We start from the raw sequence: 16,465 nt of genomic DNA, 5'->3' as shown, positions 1-16,465 counted from the left end.
CGATTAGCAAGCTTTGGTCTTTAGCTTCCAACACCTTTGTGTTGATCCCAAGTAAATGTGCTAGAGGGGGAGTGAATAGCACTTTTTGGATCTTAATTAAATTGGCTCTAAGTTGAGGACAAGTTTAAGATCAATAAAGATTGGTTCTATGCAAGATGGGGGAATGATTTAAGAAGGAATGAAAATAAAAACAAAAACAGAGTAGACAATACACCAGAATTTAAAGTGGTTCGATCAAAGACCTACATCCACTACCTTGATTGTTCAACCAAGAATTTTCAAAATGAACTCACTAAAAATAGTGGAATTCTCAAGCTCCCACCAAGCTTTACAATGGCTTTTAGCAGGCTCAGCCACAACCTTTTATAATGGCTTTTTCGTGGATCAATCACAATCCATACTAACTTTTCTAGGCTAAGTTAGAACCTTTGCATCCAATCAAGCAATCCAAGCTTGAACAAATTCCCTTAGAGTGTCTTGCACACTCTAAGAAGACAAGGAGAAGTGAAATAAAAGTGTACCTATGATCACTGACTTGATCTAAGTGGTACAAAGTGAAGTGCTTATTTCAAATACAAAGATAGGAGTGAAGTGCAGTAAGAGTGCAAAGAGTTTTTGCTGATTTTAAGCTCTTTTTGTTCTTAGAAGCCTTAATTGCATTTTCTAGCCGTTGGGAGCCTCTTAAATACTTGAAAAATTAGCTCTGATAAGTGTTAGGCAGTTTTTGATCGTTGGAAATAGTTTAGTGGCAGTTTTGGTCGTTAATCTGTCTTTTAGTGCTCAATTCAAATTTTTTGACAAAATCATCTTAGTTGACTAACTATGCTCTTAGTCGACTAAGTCGTTTCTGTCTTCTAATCCCAATTTTTGGCAGTGAGCACTTACTCAACTAACTTACTTCTTAGTCGATTAAGTTGTTTCTGTCTTGAAGTCCAGATTTCTGGCAGTAAGCTCTTAGTTAACTAATTTACTTCTTGGTCCACTAAGTCTTCTCTATTTCTCAATCCTCTTGAGTCCGCCAACTTCTAATTTGAATTTTAGCTAACTAACATCCTTCATTATCTAACTAAGAGGCTTCTGTTTTGTTTATCAATTTGTGGCTCCTTATTCATATGGTTTTTGGTATGTGCCTTTGAATGATTGATTTATTCTTAGCATACAATTTTTGTACTGCACACTTAAGTAGAGATATTAGACACAAATGAATGGGAATGTTTTATTATTATCAAAAACTAATGGAGCCAACACTTCATAATCAATTAAGCTTGGTGCAAACTGATTAAGGTTTTTCTATCTCACTTTCATATGGTGCCAAAATTTGCCTTAACTGATCGAAGCTTCTCGTTAATCAATTAACAATGTTCTGTTATCACTAAGGTGGCATTTGGTACTTTACAATGCAATGTGATTACAAGTAATTTGATTACAAGTAATGTCATTGCAAGCAATGTGATTACAAAGAAGATAACATTGTAGTGTTTGGTATATAAACAAAGTAATGATTAAAATGCAAAAAAGATAACATTGCAATGTTTGGTTTACAAGTACTTTGTTGAGAATAAAATGTCAATTTCCAAAATTACTCCTATTTATTAAAATGCAAGTTTCATATAATTTTATTTTTTATTGTTAATTTTTATATAATATCATTTTTTAAATATATTTTTAATGTCATATATTTTATTTTTATTTCTTATTATAATCTTATCTATTTTATTTGCATTTCTTAAAATAATTTTCTATATTATATATTTTATTTTAATTTTTTTTCCTTTAAAAGATAATATAAATTTTATTGATAGTCACCATGACTACTAAGAATAATAAAAGGACATCCCTAAAAATCTATGTATAAAAAAAACAAATTATAACATTGCAAAATGTTTTTAACAAACTAAAAAGGTTGAAAAACAAAAGTTTATTTAATAACATTGCAAAGTGCAATGCAATCTGATTGTTTTGGTTTTGGATTGCAATTATATTACATCCATTGACTGTAATGTGATTGCATTGCAATCTTATATTGTAGTGATTTGTTGCAAAACAATCATTGCATTGTAATTTAATTAGACATATTGCAGGGAATGTGTTCTCACTTCCCTCGTACTAAACATTACCTAAGTCTTTTCTTCTTTGCATCTTTAATTAATTAACTCTTCTTCTAAGTTAGCAAGCTTCTTGACTTGCCTATAATCATCAAATTTATTAGGGGAATTTAAACTTTATCCTGCACACTTAAGTAGTGAAGTTAGACATCAGTGAATAAAGAATGTTTTGTTATCATAAAAAACACATGGAATCAACAACATCTCTAAAGAAAGGGTAAAAAGGTTGATAAAGAATAACATCCTGGTTGCTCTTATTTTTGATGACCTAGAAACATGTACTAATTGTTATAAAGATAAGATGACCAAGATAAATGAAAGAGATCAAATAGAAAGTTTTGATTTATTAGAACTCACCTACACTGACATAAATGAACCATGTATCCCTAGTATCTACAATCATTGATATTTATGGTATTTATTAATGATTTTTCTCCTTATGATTATAATGTTTTTAATTAAAGAAAATTCTAAAACTCTTGATAAATTTAAGGTTTTTAAGACTAAAGTTAAGAAATAATTGAGAAAAATCATTAAAACTGTCAAGTTAGATTGGGGTGGTGAGCATTATGATAGACATGACACAAATAGGCAGCAAAAGGTAAGTTTTCCAAATACATAGAAATTTGTGGAATAGTGTCCTAATACATTATGTCTAGTAGTCTTGAACAAAATGGTGGGGCTAAAATGTGGAATCACACCCTTAAAGATATAATAAGGTGTATGATTAGTGGGGCTATTTATCATGATTTTGTAGGGAGAAGCAGTCAAAATAAATTTGCATATCTTGAATAGAATCCTTTCCAAATCTATACCTAAAATACCTTTTAAGTTTTGGACTTGATGGAAACCTAGTTTTAATCATTTATGTGTTTAGGGATGTCCTTCAAAAAGGTGCTGATCGTTTCACTTATTGCTATTTTATTGGGAACTCGGATCAATCTTAGGATTATAAATTTTATTGCTCAAGAGAAAAGGTAAAATTGTTAAGGTAAAAAGCAAATAATTTTTTAGAGTTACATATGGCTAATAGTAGCTGCTCTCATGATAAGGATGGAAGAGAGCATATGGATACTTAAGTATTCCAATACTTATATAAAAGGATAATATGGCACATACACCAGTTGAGGAACAAGAATAAGTTTAACTAGTTCTTGATGTGGTCCCTCGACATTAGAATGTTGTTTAACAATTGCCATAAAGAAGATCCACAAAGGTAAGGAAGTTTGCTCTTTCCTCAAACATCTATGAATTCTATAGCCATATAGTTTATCTAATAACTTTTCTAAAAGTCATTTTTAGTCCTAAATTAGATCTGTGGTGAGATGCAATGAGAAATAAGATACAAATCTATGTTATACACTGGTTTATAAGAGCTTGTTAAGCTAAATAATGCTTGCAAACTCATTAGTTGTAAATAAGTATATATGGTCAAGAAAGATTCTAAAAGAAAAATTGAGAGGTTTAAAGTCAAGCTGCTTGCCAAAGATTTTAATTAAAATTAAACCTTGTTGTTGTATCTTATTAGGATATTGTTTAAAGTATTTATGACATTAATCGTTCATTACTATTTACAACTACACCAAATAAATATTATGATTGCCGTTCTAATTAAGAGTCTTATTGAAAAGGTCTACATGTTGCAACCTAAAGAATTTAAAGAAAGTGATAAAGATCATCTTCCATGCAAACCTAAAAGTCTATGTATGGGTTTAAGCAAGTTTCTCACTAGTGATATCTTAAATTTGATGAACAAATAACCTCTTTTGATTTTGTTGAGAATAAGGTAGACTAATACATAGATCTCAAGATCAATGGGAGCAAGTTTATCTTTCTTATTTTGTATGTTATTGATATCTTGCTTTGTAGTTGTGTGTAAGGAATTTGACATGAAAGATCTTAGGAAAGCATCTTATGCCCTTAAGATTGAAATTCATAAAGATATATCTCATCACTTGTTGAGACTTTCTCAATAACATATGTTAATCTAGTTTTGAATATAATTTATATGCTTGATTGAAAAAGTGGAGATATATCAATTGCTAAATGTGATAAATTGAACATGGCATAATATCCTAAAATGATGTTGAGAAAGAATGTATGAAAGCAATGTCATATGCTAGTGCAATAAGGAACTTAATGTATGCTCAACTATGCATGAAGCTTGACATTGCTTATGCAATGGGTCTTTTGGGAAGATATTTATCTAATCCCAATATAGATCATTAGGATTCAGCAAAGAATGCGATGAGATACTTGAACAAGGCTAAGGATTATATGCTAGTTTATCAAAAGGTTGAAGACCTTAAGTTTGAGAGTCATACAAATTCTAACTTAGCCAACTATTCAGATAATAGGAATAAGACTAAGGATTATATATTTTTATGTTGGTAGGTGGAGTACAATCTTAGAAAAGTATAAAGAAAACCCTTATGACCTCATTCATTGTGTAAGAAAAATTTGTATCATGCTATGGAGTAGCTACACAAGCTTTCTAGTTAAGAAGTCTCATTAAAGAATTCTTGGTGGTTAACTCTATTACTAGACCCATACAATTATATTGTGATAACACTGCATAGGTTTGGTTGACTAATAATAATAAAAGTATCATAAGGGCTAAGTGTCATGAGCCAACTTTGTATAGGGCCATGACATGGTAGAATTCCCTCAGAGTTCAAGTCTTTTGTACTTCTAAGGGAGATGTCCCCTTTGCAAACATTGTAATGACATTTGGTGACATTTGTTGAAATTCTAGTTAAGTTTTTAGAGGGAAGACTCTTTAAGAAAGGGATGTCCCCATCTCAAGCATTGTAATAGGTATTGGTGAAATACTTGTAAAATCACATAAACTCTTTTTAGGAGGTGAGCAGTCTGTGAATTATTGGGTTGCCTCACTGGTAAAGTGATGTTTGTAGTGAATCATCTAGGATTACCCTTATGGCATAACGATGGCATGTCTTGATCCCTTTGTACTCATTTTCATATTAATAAAACATTTTTCTTTATGTGGCTTTAGTGGTTGCGTGTAAGACATTCGGTATACCATATAATTTCTCTGTTCATTGCTTTAGTCCAATTTATTGCTATTGTTGATGTTTGATTAGATATGAACGAGTTATTGGCTAGCTTACATGGAAGCGTCCACTCAAGCGTCCCATGGGCTATTACATACTTAAGCGAAGGAGTATAGTTTGTGACAGTTGGTATCAAAGCAAAGGTGAGACGTGCTAAGCTAAAGAGTAAACATGGTGACCATGCGGAGTTCACTAGAGAACCATTTAAAGATTGATGAGCTAAAAGTTGCGGTGGCCACAGTATAAGTTCAAATAGTCCTACGTGAGCGAATGATCAAATTGAGATAGTCTAGCAATAACTATTCGAGATGATTAGTGCCCTGAGTGATGAGACCAGGGATAAGTTGAGCACTCTTCAAAACGAGAATTGAAAGCTCAGTTAAATCTTTTGTTTATTGCTACAGGTAATACCAGTGCAAACTTAGGAGATCGAGGTAAAATGGCCAAAATGCCAAAGCCCAAGAGATACGAGGGGCCAAAGATGTTAAAGAGTTAGAGAACTTCCTTTTTAATATGGAGTAGTATTTTTGAGCTGTGTGCACAGAGTTGAAAAGGGACAAAGTGGCGATGGCTTCAGTTTATCTTGTTGGGGATGTAAAGTTATAGTGGAGTTTCAAATTCATTAATGGTAAGTGCTGCATCAACACTTGGGCGGACCTCAAGCAAAAATTGAAGAACTAGTTTTTCCTTGAGAATGTTGAGTATATGGCACAACAAAAGTCGCAAAAGTTATCACAAACAAGATCAATGCAGGAGTTTGTGAGGAACTTCTCTACTCTAATGCTAGATATCAGGGATAAGATTGATTGAAAATTATAGACTATTTTATTTCCTCGAGGGTCTAAAACCATGCGCGAAGACAAAGTTACAACGATATAAGGTACAAGATGTGACTTCAACGATGACAACTACCAAACGCCTTACTGATTATAATGAAAATTCGAACAAAAGGAATGACCTTCCATCCAAGACCAGCAACTCTAGCTCAAACAGTGAGATGAAATTTTGAGAGTTAGCAGACCCTCTAGTGGGGGAGGTGGTAGAAAACTACTTACTAGAGACTCACCCCAACTGAGAACAAACAAGTCAAGGAACCCCAATTAGAAGAGATGAAGAATGAGCCCCAACCAGGTTTAATATATATAGAGGTGTTGTTAAATGAGAAAAGAACCAAAACCATGCTCGACATGGGGGCCTTAGACACCTTCATCACCACGAGAGAGGCAAAGAGATGCGATCCCAAAGTTGAGAAAGACTTTAGGTAGATGAAAGTAGTCAACTCACTAGCATCAGCTATTATAGGGAACTCCAAAGACCAAAAGCTTAAGATTGATTCTTGGGAGGGGAAGGTGAACATGACTATAGCCACTATAGCCACTATATATGACTTTGATTTTGTCTTAGGCTTGGATTTTATGCTGAAAGCACAGGCCATCCTTTTTCCTACTGCGAGTTGTTTAATGTTTTTCAAGGAACAACCATGCGTGATATCAACTACAATTCTACCTAAAAGTGGGAATAAGAGTGGGAATGAGATTATATTAACTATTCAGTTCAAGAAAAGGATCAAGAAAGAAGTGTCTTCCTATGTGACCATGCCCATCTATAAAAATGAAGATAGTACAAATCTAACACTCGAGGGAGTGAAGCTAGTTTTAGAAAAATTTCAAGATATGATGCCAGAACAACTACCTAAGGTCTTACCACCTTGCCAAGCTATTGATCATGAGATAGAATTACTCTTAAGCATCAAGCCGCTTGCAAAAGAGGCATACAAGATGGCTCCTCTAGAGTTAGTTTAAACAAACTGATTCAAGCCAGATTCATCCAACCATCTAAGACACCATTTGGGGCCCTGGTACTTTTTCAAAAAAAGCAAGATGGGAGTTTACGGTTGAGTGTGGATTACCACACGCTAAACAAAGTCACAGTCAAGAATAAATATCCAATTCCCCTTACAACATCTTTTGGACTAGTTGAGTCATGCAAACTACTTCTCCAAATTAGATTTCAAATGAGGTTACCATTAAATAAGAGTTGTCAAGGGCGATGAACCGAAAGCCACTTGCGTGACACGGTATGGTGCATTCGAATTTCTTGTTATGCCTTTAAGACTAACCAATGCTCTTGCCACCTTTTGTACATTGATGAATCAGGTCTTCCAATGGTTATCTGGACAAGTTCGTGGTGATCTACTTGAATGATATCGTGGTGTACAATTCAACCTTGGAGAAGCATCAAAGGCACTTACGGCAAGTCTTGCAAAGGTTACATGACAACTAGTTGTATGTGAAAAAAGGGAAATATGTATTCGTGCAAACCTGAATTTAGTTTCTTAACCACATAATCGAACAAGGGCATATCCGGATGGATATGCAAAAGGTAAAGGCTATCAAAGAATGGGCCACCCTTAAGAATACAACTAAGCTTCATTCATTCATAAGGCTAGCCAATTATTATTGAAAATTTGTGGAAGGATATTCAAAAAGGATTGTAGTACTCACAGAAATGCTGGAAAAAGGGCAAAAATGGAGTTAGACTCGACAGTTCCAAGTAGTTTTCGAATGCCTAAAAGATGCGATGATGACAAACCTTGTTTTAGCACTCCCTGATACTAAAAAGCCCTTTGAGGTATAGACGGATGCACCAAACTTTGCCCTTGGAGGAGTGTTGTTATAAGAAGGACATACAGTTGCATTTAAAAGTCGTAAGTTGAATTAAGCTAAGAGAAGATACATGGCATAAGAGAAAGAACTACGAGTAGTGATTCACTATTTACGAGCCTGACGACACTACTTGCTAGGATCACAATTCATAGTTAAGACCAACAACACTATCGTAAGTCACTTCCTCACCTAATAACAACTTATAGCTAAGCAGGTAAGATGGTAAGAGTTCTTGGTTGAGTTTGATTTCTCTTTCGAGCACAAAGTCAGAAAGACGAATCTTGTGGCAGACATCCTTAGCAAGAAGGGCAAATTCATAACTCTTAAGCTTATTGCACTAATGATAGCCAGCAAAATAACCATAGATATCCATAATCTTATTGAAGAAAACTTGCATTAAGATCCCTAAGCAATCGCCATTTTGAAGTTGGTGGAGAATGAAAAGGCAAAATGCTTTTGGGTGAAAAATGGACTCCTAATGACCATGCATATTTGTTCCAAGAGCAAGAAAGTTGAGGTAGAAATTGATACAGGAATGTTATGACACCCCTTGGGTAGGATATCTTGGCTGGTAGTGGACCATTGCACTATTGAAACAAGGTTACTATTAGTTTTATATGGGCTAGAATGCGATGGATTATACCAAGACATGCCTCATTTGCCAACAACACAAAGTAGACAGACAAAGATTGACAAGAATGCTTGAACCTTTACCAGTACCAACCAAATCTTGGAAAAGTATTTCTCTGGACTTCATAGTAAGACTTCCCAAGTAAGAGATATGACAGTCATCTTGGTAGTGGTGTACCATTTCTCAAAGTACACGATGTTTATCCCGATGCAGAAGTTTGGTTCCATAGAAGAAATGGCTCACTCGATTTCATGTGGTAAAATATTAAGGTGTTACTAAGAACATTATTAGTGATAGGGATCTAAGGTTTACCGCTTTCTTCTAGAATGAGTTTTTCAAGCTATTGGGGTCAGAACTCAACATCTCTTTCAGTTATCAACAGAAAACAGATGGCCAGACAACGCTTCAATGGGTTGCTAAAAGAATATTTATGACACTTTGTACAAACGAACTAGAAGAATTAGCCCAACCTGCTAAATATGGCTCAACTATGTTTCAATCCACAAAAAAGCTCAACCACTAATAAAACCTCTTTCAAAGTCATCACTAAATAGCAACTCAGACTTTCCCTTACCTCAGTAGAATCATATAGCGAGAAGAGTCATGAGCGTTTAACTTTGCTAACGAGTGGAGACAAAACACTGAAATCGTCAAAGCCTATTTAGAGAAAGCCTCCAATAGCATGAAAAAGTGGGCAAATAAAGGTTGAAAGGAGCAACACTTTAAGGTGGGAGACCTAATGCTAGTGAAGTTGGCACTCGAACAACTTCAATTCTTAAGGAAAAGAAATAAAGACTAATGCAAAAGTATGAAAGGCTAGTACTAATTATGGCAAAGGTGGGAAGACTTCCTACAAGATTGATCCACCCAAGTGGATAAAATTATACGTTATGTTTCACATCAACAACTTTAAGCCGTTCCATGTAGATCCAACAGATGCAAGTAAAACTCAAGCCACCAGAATCGCCATTGGCACTAAGCCACCATCATAACGTAGAGTAAAGGAGATTTTGGCAAGGAAGATGACGATAATCAACCGATGACCAGCATAAGAGTACTTACGGAGATGGGAAGGTTTGGGGCTAAATGAAATCACCTATGAAAAAGAAGTCAATCTCCGCACCTTCAAGCAAAAGATTGAAAAATTTCAAGACAACCAATCAACGAGGACATCTACAGATTGAGTAAGGGATGATGTCATAAGCCAACCTTGTATAGGGCCATGACAAGGTAGAATTCCCTAGGAGTTTAAGTCTTTTGTACTTCCAAGGGAGATGACCCCTTTCAAACATTGTAATGGCACTTGGTGACATTTATAGAAATTCTTGTTAAGTCTTTAAGGGGAAAACTCTTTAGGAAAAAGGCGTCCCCATCTCAAGCATTGTAATGGCTATTGGTGAAATACTTCTAAAATATCATAAACTTTTTATAGGGGTGAGCAATCGGTGGATTGTTAGGCTTCCTCATTGGTAAATATATGTTTATAGCGAATCATCTAGGCTGCTCTTATAGCTTGATGATGGCGTGTCTTGGTCGCTTTGTATTCATTTTCATATTAATAAACATTTTCCTTTATGTGGCTTCAATGGTTGCATATATGGCATTTGGTATGCCTTATTATTTTGATGTGCATTGCCTTAGTCTAATTTGTTGCTATTGTTGATGTTTTATCAGATATAAATGAGTTATTAATTGGCTTGTGTGGAAGCGTCCACTCAAGTGATGTAGAAACTATCGCATACTTAAGCGATTGAGCATAGTTTGTGACACTAAGCATATAGAGATAAAATATTTGATAACTAAAAAATTTATAGAAAAAGGATGACATTTTAGTAAAGTATATTTATATTGATGATATGATAGTTGATCGTTTGACCAAGTGACAGTGCCCTGTCAATATCAAAAAACATATTTTGACATGAGCATTAAGGAGTTTATTAATGAACTTGGTTAGTGGGAGGATTTGACATTGTTTTGTACTTTGTGCACAATTGTTTGGAATACATCATTGATGATATGTATGGATTTATTATGAACAATGATTATTTAATAATATTTAGTGCATGTTTGGCCTAGCTTTTTTTCAGCTTATCTACCTCTTAAAAGTAAAAGCCAAGCCAAACATGATTTTTTTAGAAGCTCTTAAAAAAAAAGTATCTTTTTTTTTAAGAACAAAATTTTTTTAAAAAGAGCTTAAAAAAAAGCTCCAATGAGGAGCTTTTTCTTCTCTTCTTTTAAAAATATAAGAGAATTTTTATTCCAAAAATATCCTCATTTATTAAAAATAATTACAATATTACCTTCTCAAAAAAAATACCTTCTATGATAATTTTAACAAAAATTATAACTTATAAAAAAAACTTATAAAAAGAAATTCACCAAACAACTTTAACTTAATTTTAAAAGTTATTATTTTTCATAAGAGCTTCATAATAACTTTTAAGTTAGAAAAAAGCCAGGCCAAACAGGCTTTTAGTCGTAAAGATTTTATGTATGTATATACATATTTACATATATGCAAACTTAAGACATGTGTTAGTCTTAAGCATAGGTTGGGGCCTAAATTTATGGCCTTAAGAGTATGTCTTTGACACATAAAGTATATCTTGAGATATTTAAGGCAGACATATAGGTTTACTGAATAAATCAAGTATTTCTCTTACAAGCATTGGCTGCATAAAGCAGAGAATAAAGTGACTAACAAAAGAATACAACACATGAATATAGATCATTAAGGAAGTGTTGTTAATCATTGCTACACTACCATATTGAGTTCGTATCGATAAGATTGAGTGGTATATGTGATTATAGTTAGTGTTATATCTTTGTAGACGTAGTTGTTTCTATTTTTCTATATCACAAAATTTTGTTGAATAGAACGGTTCTTGGAGTAGTCTCAAGATCAATTTGTTTTCAAAATTGGGCCTATAAAGTTTTTGGTTGTCTTAGCTTATGTCAATTTCAAGAAATTTGTTTTCAAAATTTAAATTTAAATAATGTAGTCCAAGTGAGAGATTGTTAAATTTTCTAGTTAAAACCTTGTGTGGACTTACATTATTTATTTTTGTATTTTATCAAATAGGCTAAGATGATTTGATCTTGATAAGGGGACAATTTTATAGTCCCTATTATGATCTAATAAAGTGGTCTAGAGTTTAATGTTATAAGTGGGTTTAAAAGTGTAGGCCTATATGAGAAACCTTAAATCCTATGATGGGTGAGACTAGTGATTCACTATATAAAAGTAAGGTTAGGTCCCCTCTCTTGTGAACAATGACACAAAGATCTCACCCATTAGAGAGTCATAAAGAAAAAGAGAGGAAGATCCTAGTGCATTGAATACCACCAGTTAATCTGGTCAGTATTATTTCCGTTAGTAAACTATGGATCATGGATCATAAATAAGATACGCTCTACGTTCTAAATTCCTACTATATTAGATCTTGAATTAATATAAATCATTTATACATAAAGTTTTTCAGTTATTCCTTCCATAGTAATGGACTACTTTTTTTTGAATTCTATGTTTATAATGAAAGTAAATTTATTGTATTACCCTCGTATTGAAGTACTTGATATGTTTTTTAGTCTTTAAATTGAATTAGTTTGAATGCTCACAGGTCATGATTTCTTAGAATGCATTTGCAATTGCATATTGCAAAGTGCTTAAAGAGATTACAAGGGCAAACAAAAGAGAAATAGAAGGTAGGAAATAATAATAAAACGAAGACAAGTCAAGAATTCTGTTGTAAAACATTGGGCTAAGGTATATGGCTAGTAGAGTAGAGAGCTGCTGCTGAAGCTGGGAAGTCAGGCACTTAGTTACCCTTACCATAGGCAAATGTCATTACTATAACTCTTTCGCATTCAGAGCACAGGCCAAGATATATACATAATGCATGATTACAAAGTGGCCTGCATATTATGTACCAAAAAAAAAGAATAGCCTGCATATATTATTCTGACAATCCGGCTAGCCACAGAACAAAGAAAGGAAAGGGACAACACTACCCTGCTTTATTCATATATTACATCAGTCGCATCATAATATTAGCAGTGCATATCTAAGAGGCTTGATATTAACTAGTGGATGATATTACGTTACACCTAGAGTTGATAAAGATGATCGGGAAGGCGAGGAGTGAGGACAAGTTGAAGAGGAGTTGCCTTGGACATGGTGCCTCCTGGCTCTTCAGTCATATCCACTGGAGCATTTAAGGGTGTTGCTAAATCAAATCCTTGAAGCAAGCGAGCAATTGTCAAGCGTATCACTTGCAATGCCCAACTCATCCCTGGGCAAGATCGTCTACCAGAACCAAAAGGAATCAGCTCAAAATGTTGGCCCAGAATATCCACGTTTTGATAGCTTGTGAGAAATCTTTCGGGCTCAAACTCCTCAGGATTCGACCAAATTCGTGGGTCTCGTTGCAACTTCCATACATTCACAAACAAACGAGTGCCCTTTGGAATGTGGTAGCCGCTAATACGACAATATTCCATTGCCTGATGGGGAACTGATAGAGGTGCTGCTGGATACAGGCGAAATGTTTCCTTAATAATGGCCTGGAGATAGACTAATTTCTCAATATCACAGTCCTCCACCCATCTATCTCTACCGATTTTGAGGTCTAGCTCTTCTTGAGCACGCTTCATGGCATTTCTATTGTTCATCAAGTTGGACAAAATCCACGTCAACGTACGGGATGTCGAGTCACTACCTGCTGAGATTAAAACCTAATATAATTAACAAGGTAAATTAGCTAGGATCAGGATGGTTATTAATAAAATGAAATTTATGATTTGCGAACATATGAAGACTCAAGAGTCAAAATAGCATACCGTTACTGTTGCCTTGATAATCGTTTCTCGTGTATGGCCAAACATGGAATCATCCTCTATTGCAGATAGCAGCACGTCGATGAAGTCTTGATTGTTTTTTGCTCCAATTTTAAACCTCCTTAATTTATGTTCATCAACCCAACTTTCAATAAGAGAGTCCATCTCTTTCGAAATACGCTTCATAGATTTGACTTGATGGCCCCAGAAATCAATCCATTTTAAAAATGGAACTACTTCCGAGAGGGCAGTAACACCTAGCAAGTACGAAAATTCTTTGATAAGCTTCATGGCACGTTGTGCTTCCTTGTCGTTTTCACCATCAGCATCTGAGAAATATCTCGTCCCTGCAATTGTTCTTAGCATCATATTCAAGTTCAGAACTTCAAGCCTTTGACTAATCGAGATCTTTTGATTTGGACTCTGCTCGCTTTTCTTGCAAAAGAAGCACAAATTTTTTATAAATGCATCCACCTCTGATACTCGAACATGCGTTAATGTCGCTAGCCTATGGACAGACAGAAGTTCAAGCACGGCTAGCTTACGCATCTGACGCCAATATGTTCCATAAGGGGCAAACCCAAAGCCTGCATGGTCGTAAGCAAGGTATGTTCCTGCATTCGATCTTGGGCGATTGGCTAAGATCTTGTCGTTAGTGGTGAAACACTCCTTAACTGCCTCATGATTGGAAACGATAAGGGTGCGGTATATGCCAATTCGGATTGTGAAGACAGGTCCATATTTATCTGCCATTGCCGCAAGGGTTCGGGCAAGTGTTACAGTAAGATTGTACAATATTAGCAATCCCAAGAAGCCTGCAACGACTGCTGGTAGATAAGAGGACACATCCATGATAAGATAGGGCTAAATTACAGTAAGTTTATTAGTGGATTTGAAAATTTTTCGAGCGCAGCAGGCGAAGAAGTGAAAAACAGTCTAGCGGCAGGACTGTAGCTTGAAGTACAAGACAGAAGAGAACCTGGACCTTTTCCATAGAAAATAGTATGACCACTAGATCAAGGTCGGATTGCTAGACGACAGTCGCTGTTATTTTTGCTATAAAAGAAAATTCAATTTTGACTTTGTAAGTTGCAACAGCCCTTTTGCTTCTGCTTATTTGCAAAGCTTTGCATAGTTGCGTGACTAGAGGCGAGTGTTCAATGGCTGTTCTAAGAAAGGTTGGCTTCTCTCTTGCGATACCGGCAGCACTCACCACACCTCCTCTACTGGCAATACAGAGTTAAGCTTAGAAGCCCCTTAAAGTTCTAAATCAATTTCTGATTTAAAAAGAAGAAATTGATCAGAAAAAATAAAATATAAGAGATTAAACAATGAGTAAATATATATATATATCGGAGTTGTAAAAGCTTCTAGAGATCGTAAAAACCATGATGACTACAGGGAAAATGAATGAAGGAAGAAGCGACAAAGAGAGATGGGTTTTGACGGAGAAACCAAGATAAAGATAAGGGGTGAGGGAGCTTGGAACACATAGAAGTGGGTGGATCGATGGAGCAGAAGAATGCGAAAGGTTGCTATGATGAAAGACATTATCAGGAAAAAAAAAACGAATTTAAAATATATTACGATAATGTCATTTTGTAAAGCTCAATAACTATTGATATGCACCTATCAACATAAACCTTATTTTAATTATACTTGTAATTTACAGATGCAAAAGCAGTATGGATCTTATTGGGTGTTGGATGATTAGGTGTGTTTTTAAGTGCTATCTAACGTGTATTCCAACTCAGGTGACTTGTGAAACTGCTTTAAGATATTACCTAAGAATAAAATGAATTAATTTTTTTTATATTTAAAAGAAGGGGATATGAACCCTATTTGTTTTAAGTGGAAGATCATGCATTAATTAATAAACCAAATGCTTGCATGTATAAAATAAATTATTACAAAAAAAAATAATGTTTCATTGATCTACTTTCAATTAATAATTTTTAGATATTTTAATCAAGATTAAGATAGGGTTAAAAGAGGATTATTTCAATAGCAGTGCATGTATAATATTAATCTTTCACATTAAAAATATATGACGTGGAATTTTTTTATTGGTGTTTAAAAAGTTCACTTTTAAGATTATTTTAATTCAATTTAAACTAAAAAATAATTAGAAAAAGAAAAGTTGAGAGAGAGAGAGAGAGAGAGAGTAAAATAAAACAAAAGGCAATATGTGAGAGAAGAAATTACTTCATTTTTGAATATAAGTGAAATTATTATTATATATATAAAATTATGGGAAATAACTAATTTAGAAATAAAAGTAATTGAGGAAAAGAAATACATGAAAAAAAATAAGGTAAGAAAATAGTATTAAATTAAGTTTAAAATTAAAAATTAGTGATATTTTTTGTTAGGTAAATTCCAGAGAGAGGGTGAGAATTAACCATGTAAATGTTGAAGTAATATATATGGTACACAATTCTCACTATTTGTAAACAATTAGAATTGATAATTATGTTTAATTAAAAAGTCTTACTAGAAACAGAAAAAACTCTTGATGAAAATGATTACCACCTGCATACTTTGCTGTGTCACTACTAGTGTTGGAAAAAAAAAGGGGAAATACGCACTTTATCTGGAAATGAATGTTAGTTTTTGTCCTTTGGAAGTCAACATTGCATTTCAGTCATGATCGTTGTTACTTTAAATACTTTTAGCAATTTAATTTCTTTAAAAGAACAAAATTGAAAACCTTTTGATTTGAACTTTTTAATGGATTATCTAAATATTTCAATTAATAAAGAATTTAAAACAAATTTGACCATTTGCCATTTACATAAAAGTTGCAGGGAGGAAAAAGAAATGAACATCGAGCCAGTGTTACAGTAAAGCCTATGCAGTTTAAAGTTATAAGTACTTAGAATTGATAATGAAGAACTAATGCCTAGCTAATTAAGAAGCCAGAGTTGGGCAAAAAAAGAAAAGGGTAGAGGCAAAACAAGTATAAGTTTACAGGAAAATATTTAATATATTGACAGTATATAATTTTTATATATTATCAGGTCATCAATTTTGACATATCATTAATGAAGAATTATTTTGAAAGAAATAAAAAATTGATATTAAAATTTAATCTCGTTTTGAAGCTTTATCAATTTTTTCTTTCCTTCAAAATAATATTTCATTAATAAGATA

General features: G+C 33.9%; 1 protein-coding gene across 1 annotated transcript; it reads right to left on the bottom strand.

Annotated features, from left to right (window-relative positions):
- Nucleotides 1-12,458: 12,458 nt before the first annotated feature.
- Nucleotides 12,459-14,729, bottom strand: LOC18612715 (cytochrome P450 CYP82J17-like). Its single transcript, XM_018118712.2, has 2 exons — nucleotides 13,316-14,729; nucleotides 12,459-13,210 (listed from the first exon to the last, which is right to left on the bottom strand). Exons 1-2 carry the CDS (start codon nucleotides 14,162-14,164, stop codon nucleotides 12,584-12,586), a joined length of 1,476 nt encoding a protein of 491 aa, XP_017974201.2. The 5' UTR covers nucleotides 14,165-14,729; the 3' UTR covers nucleotides 12,459-12,583.
- Nucleotides 14,730-16,465: the final 1,736 nt, after the last annotated feature.

Source organism: Theobroma cacao, chromosome 1, assembly GCF_053813885.1.
Source record: "Theobroma cacao isolate CCN51 chromosome 1, ASM5381388v1, whole genome shotgun sequence".
In the NCBI taxonomy this organism is placed as follows: domain Eukaryota; kingdom Viridiplantae; phylum Streptophyta; class Magnoliopsida; order Malvales; family Malvaceae; genus Theobroma; species Theobroma cacao.
This window is presented reverse-complemented; position numbering and strand designations above follow the sequence as displayed.

Excerpts from the sequence above, each read along its gene's own strand:
- LOC18612715 (XM_018118712.2), bottom strand. The coding sequence starts at position 14,164 with ATGGATGTGTCCTCTTATCTACCAGCAGTCGTTGCAGGCTTCTTGGGA. Across the intron at positions 13,211-13,315 it reads TTATCAAGGCAACAGTAACG|GTTTTAATCTCAGCAGGTAG; the intron begins GTATGCTATTTT and ends TAATTATATTAG.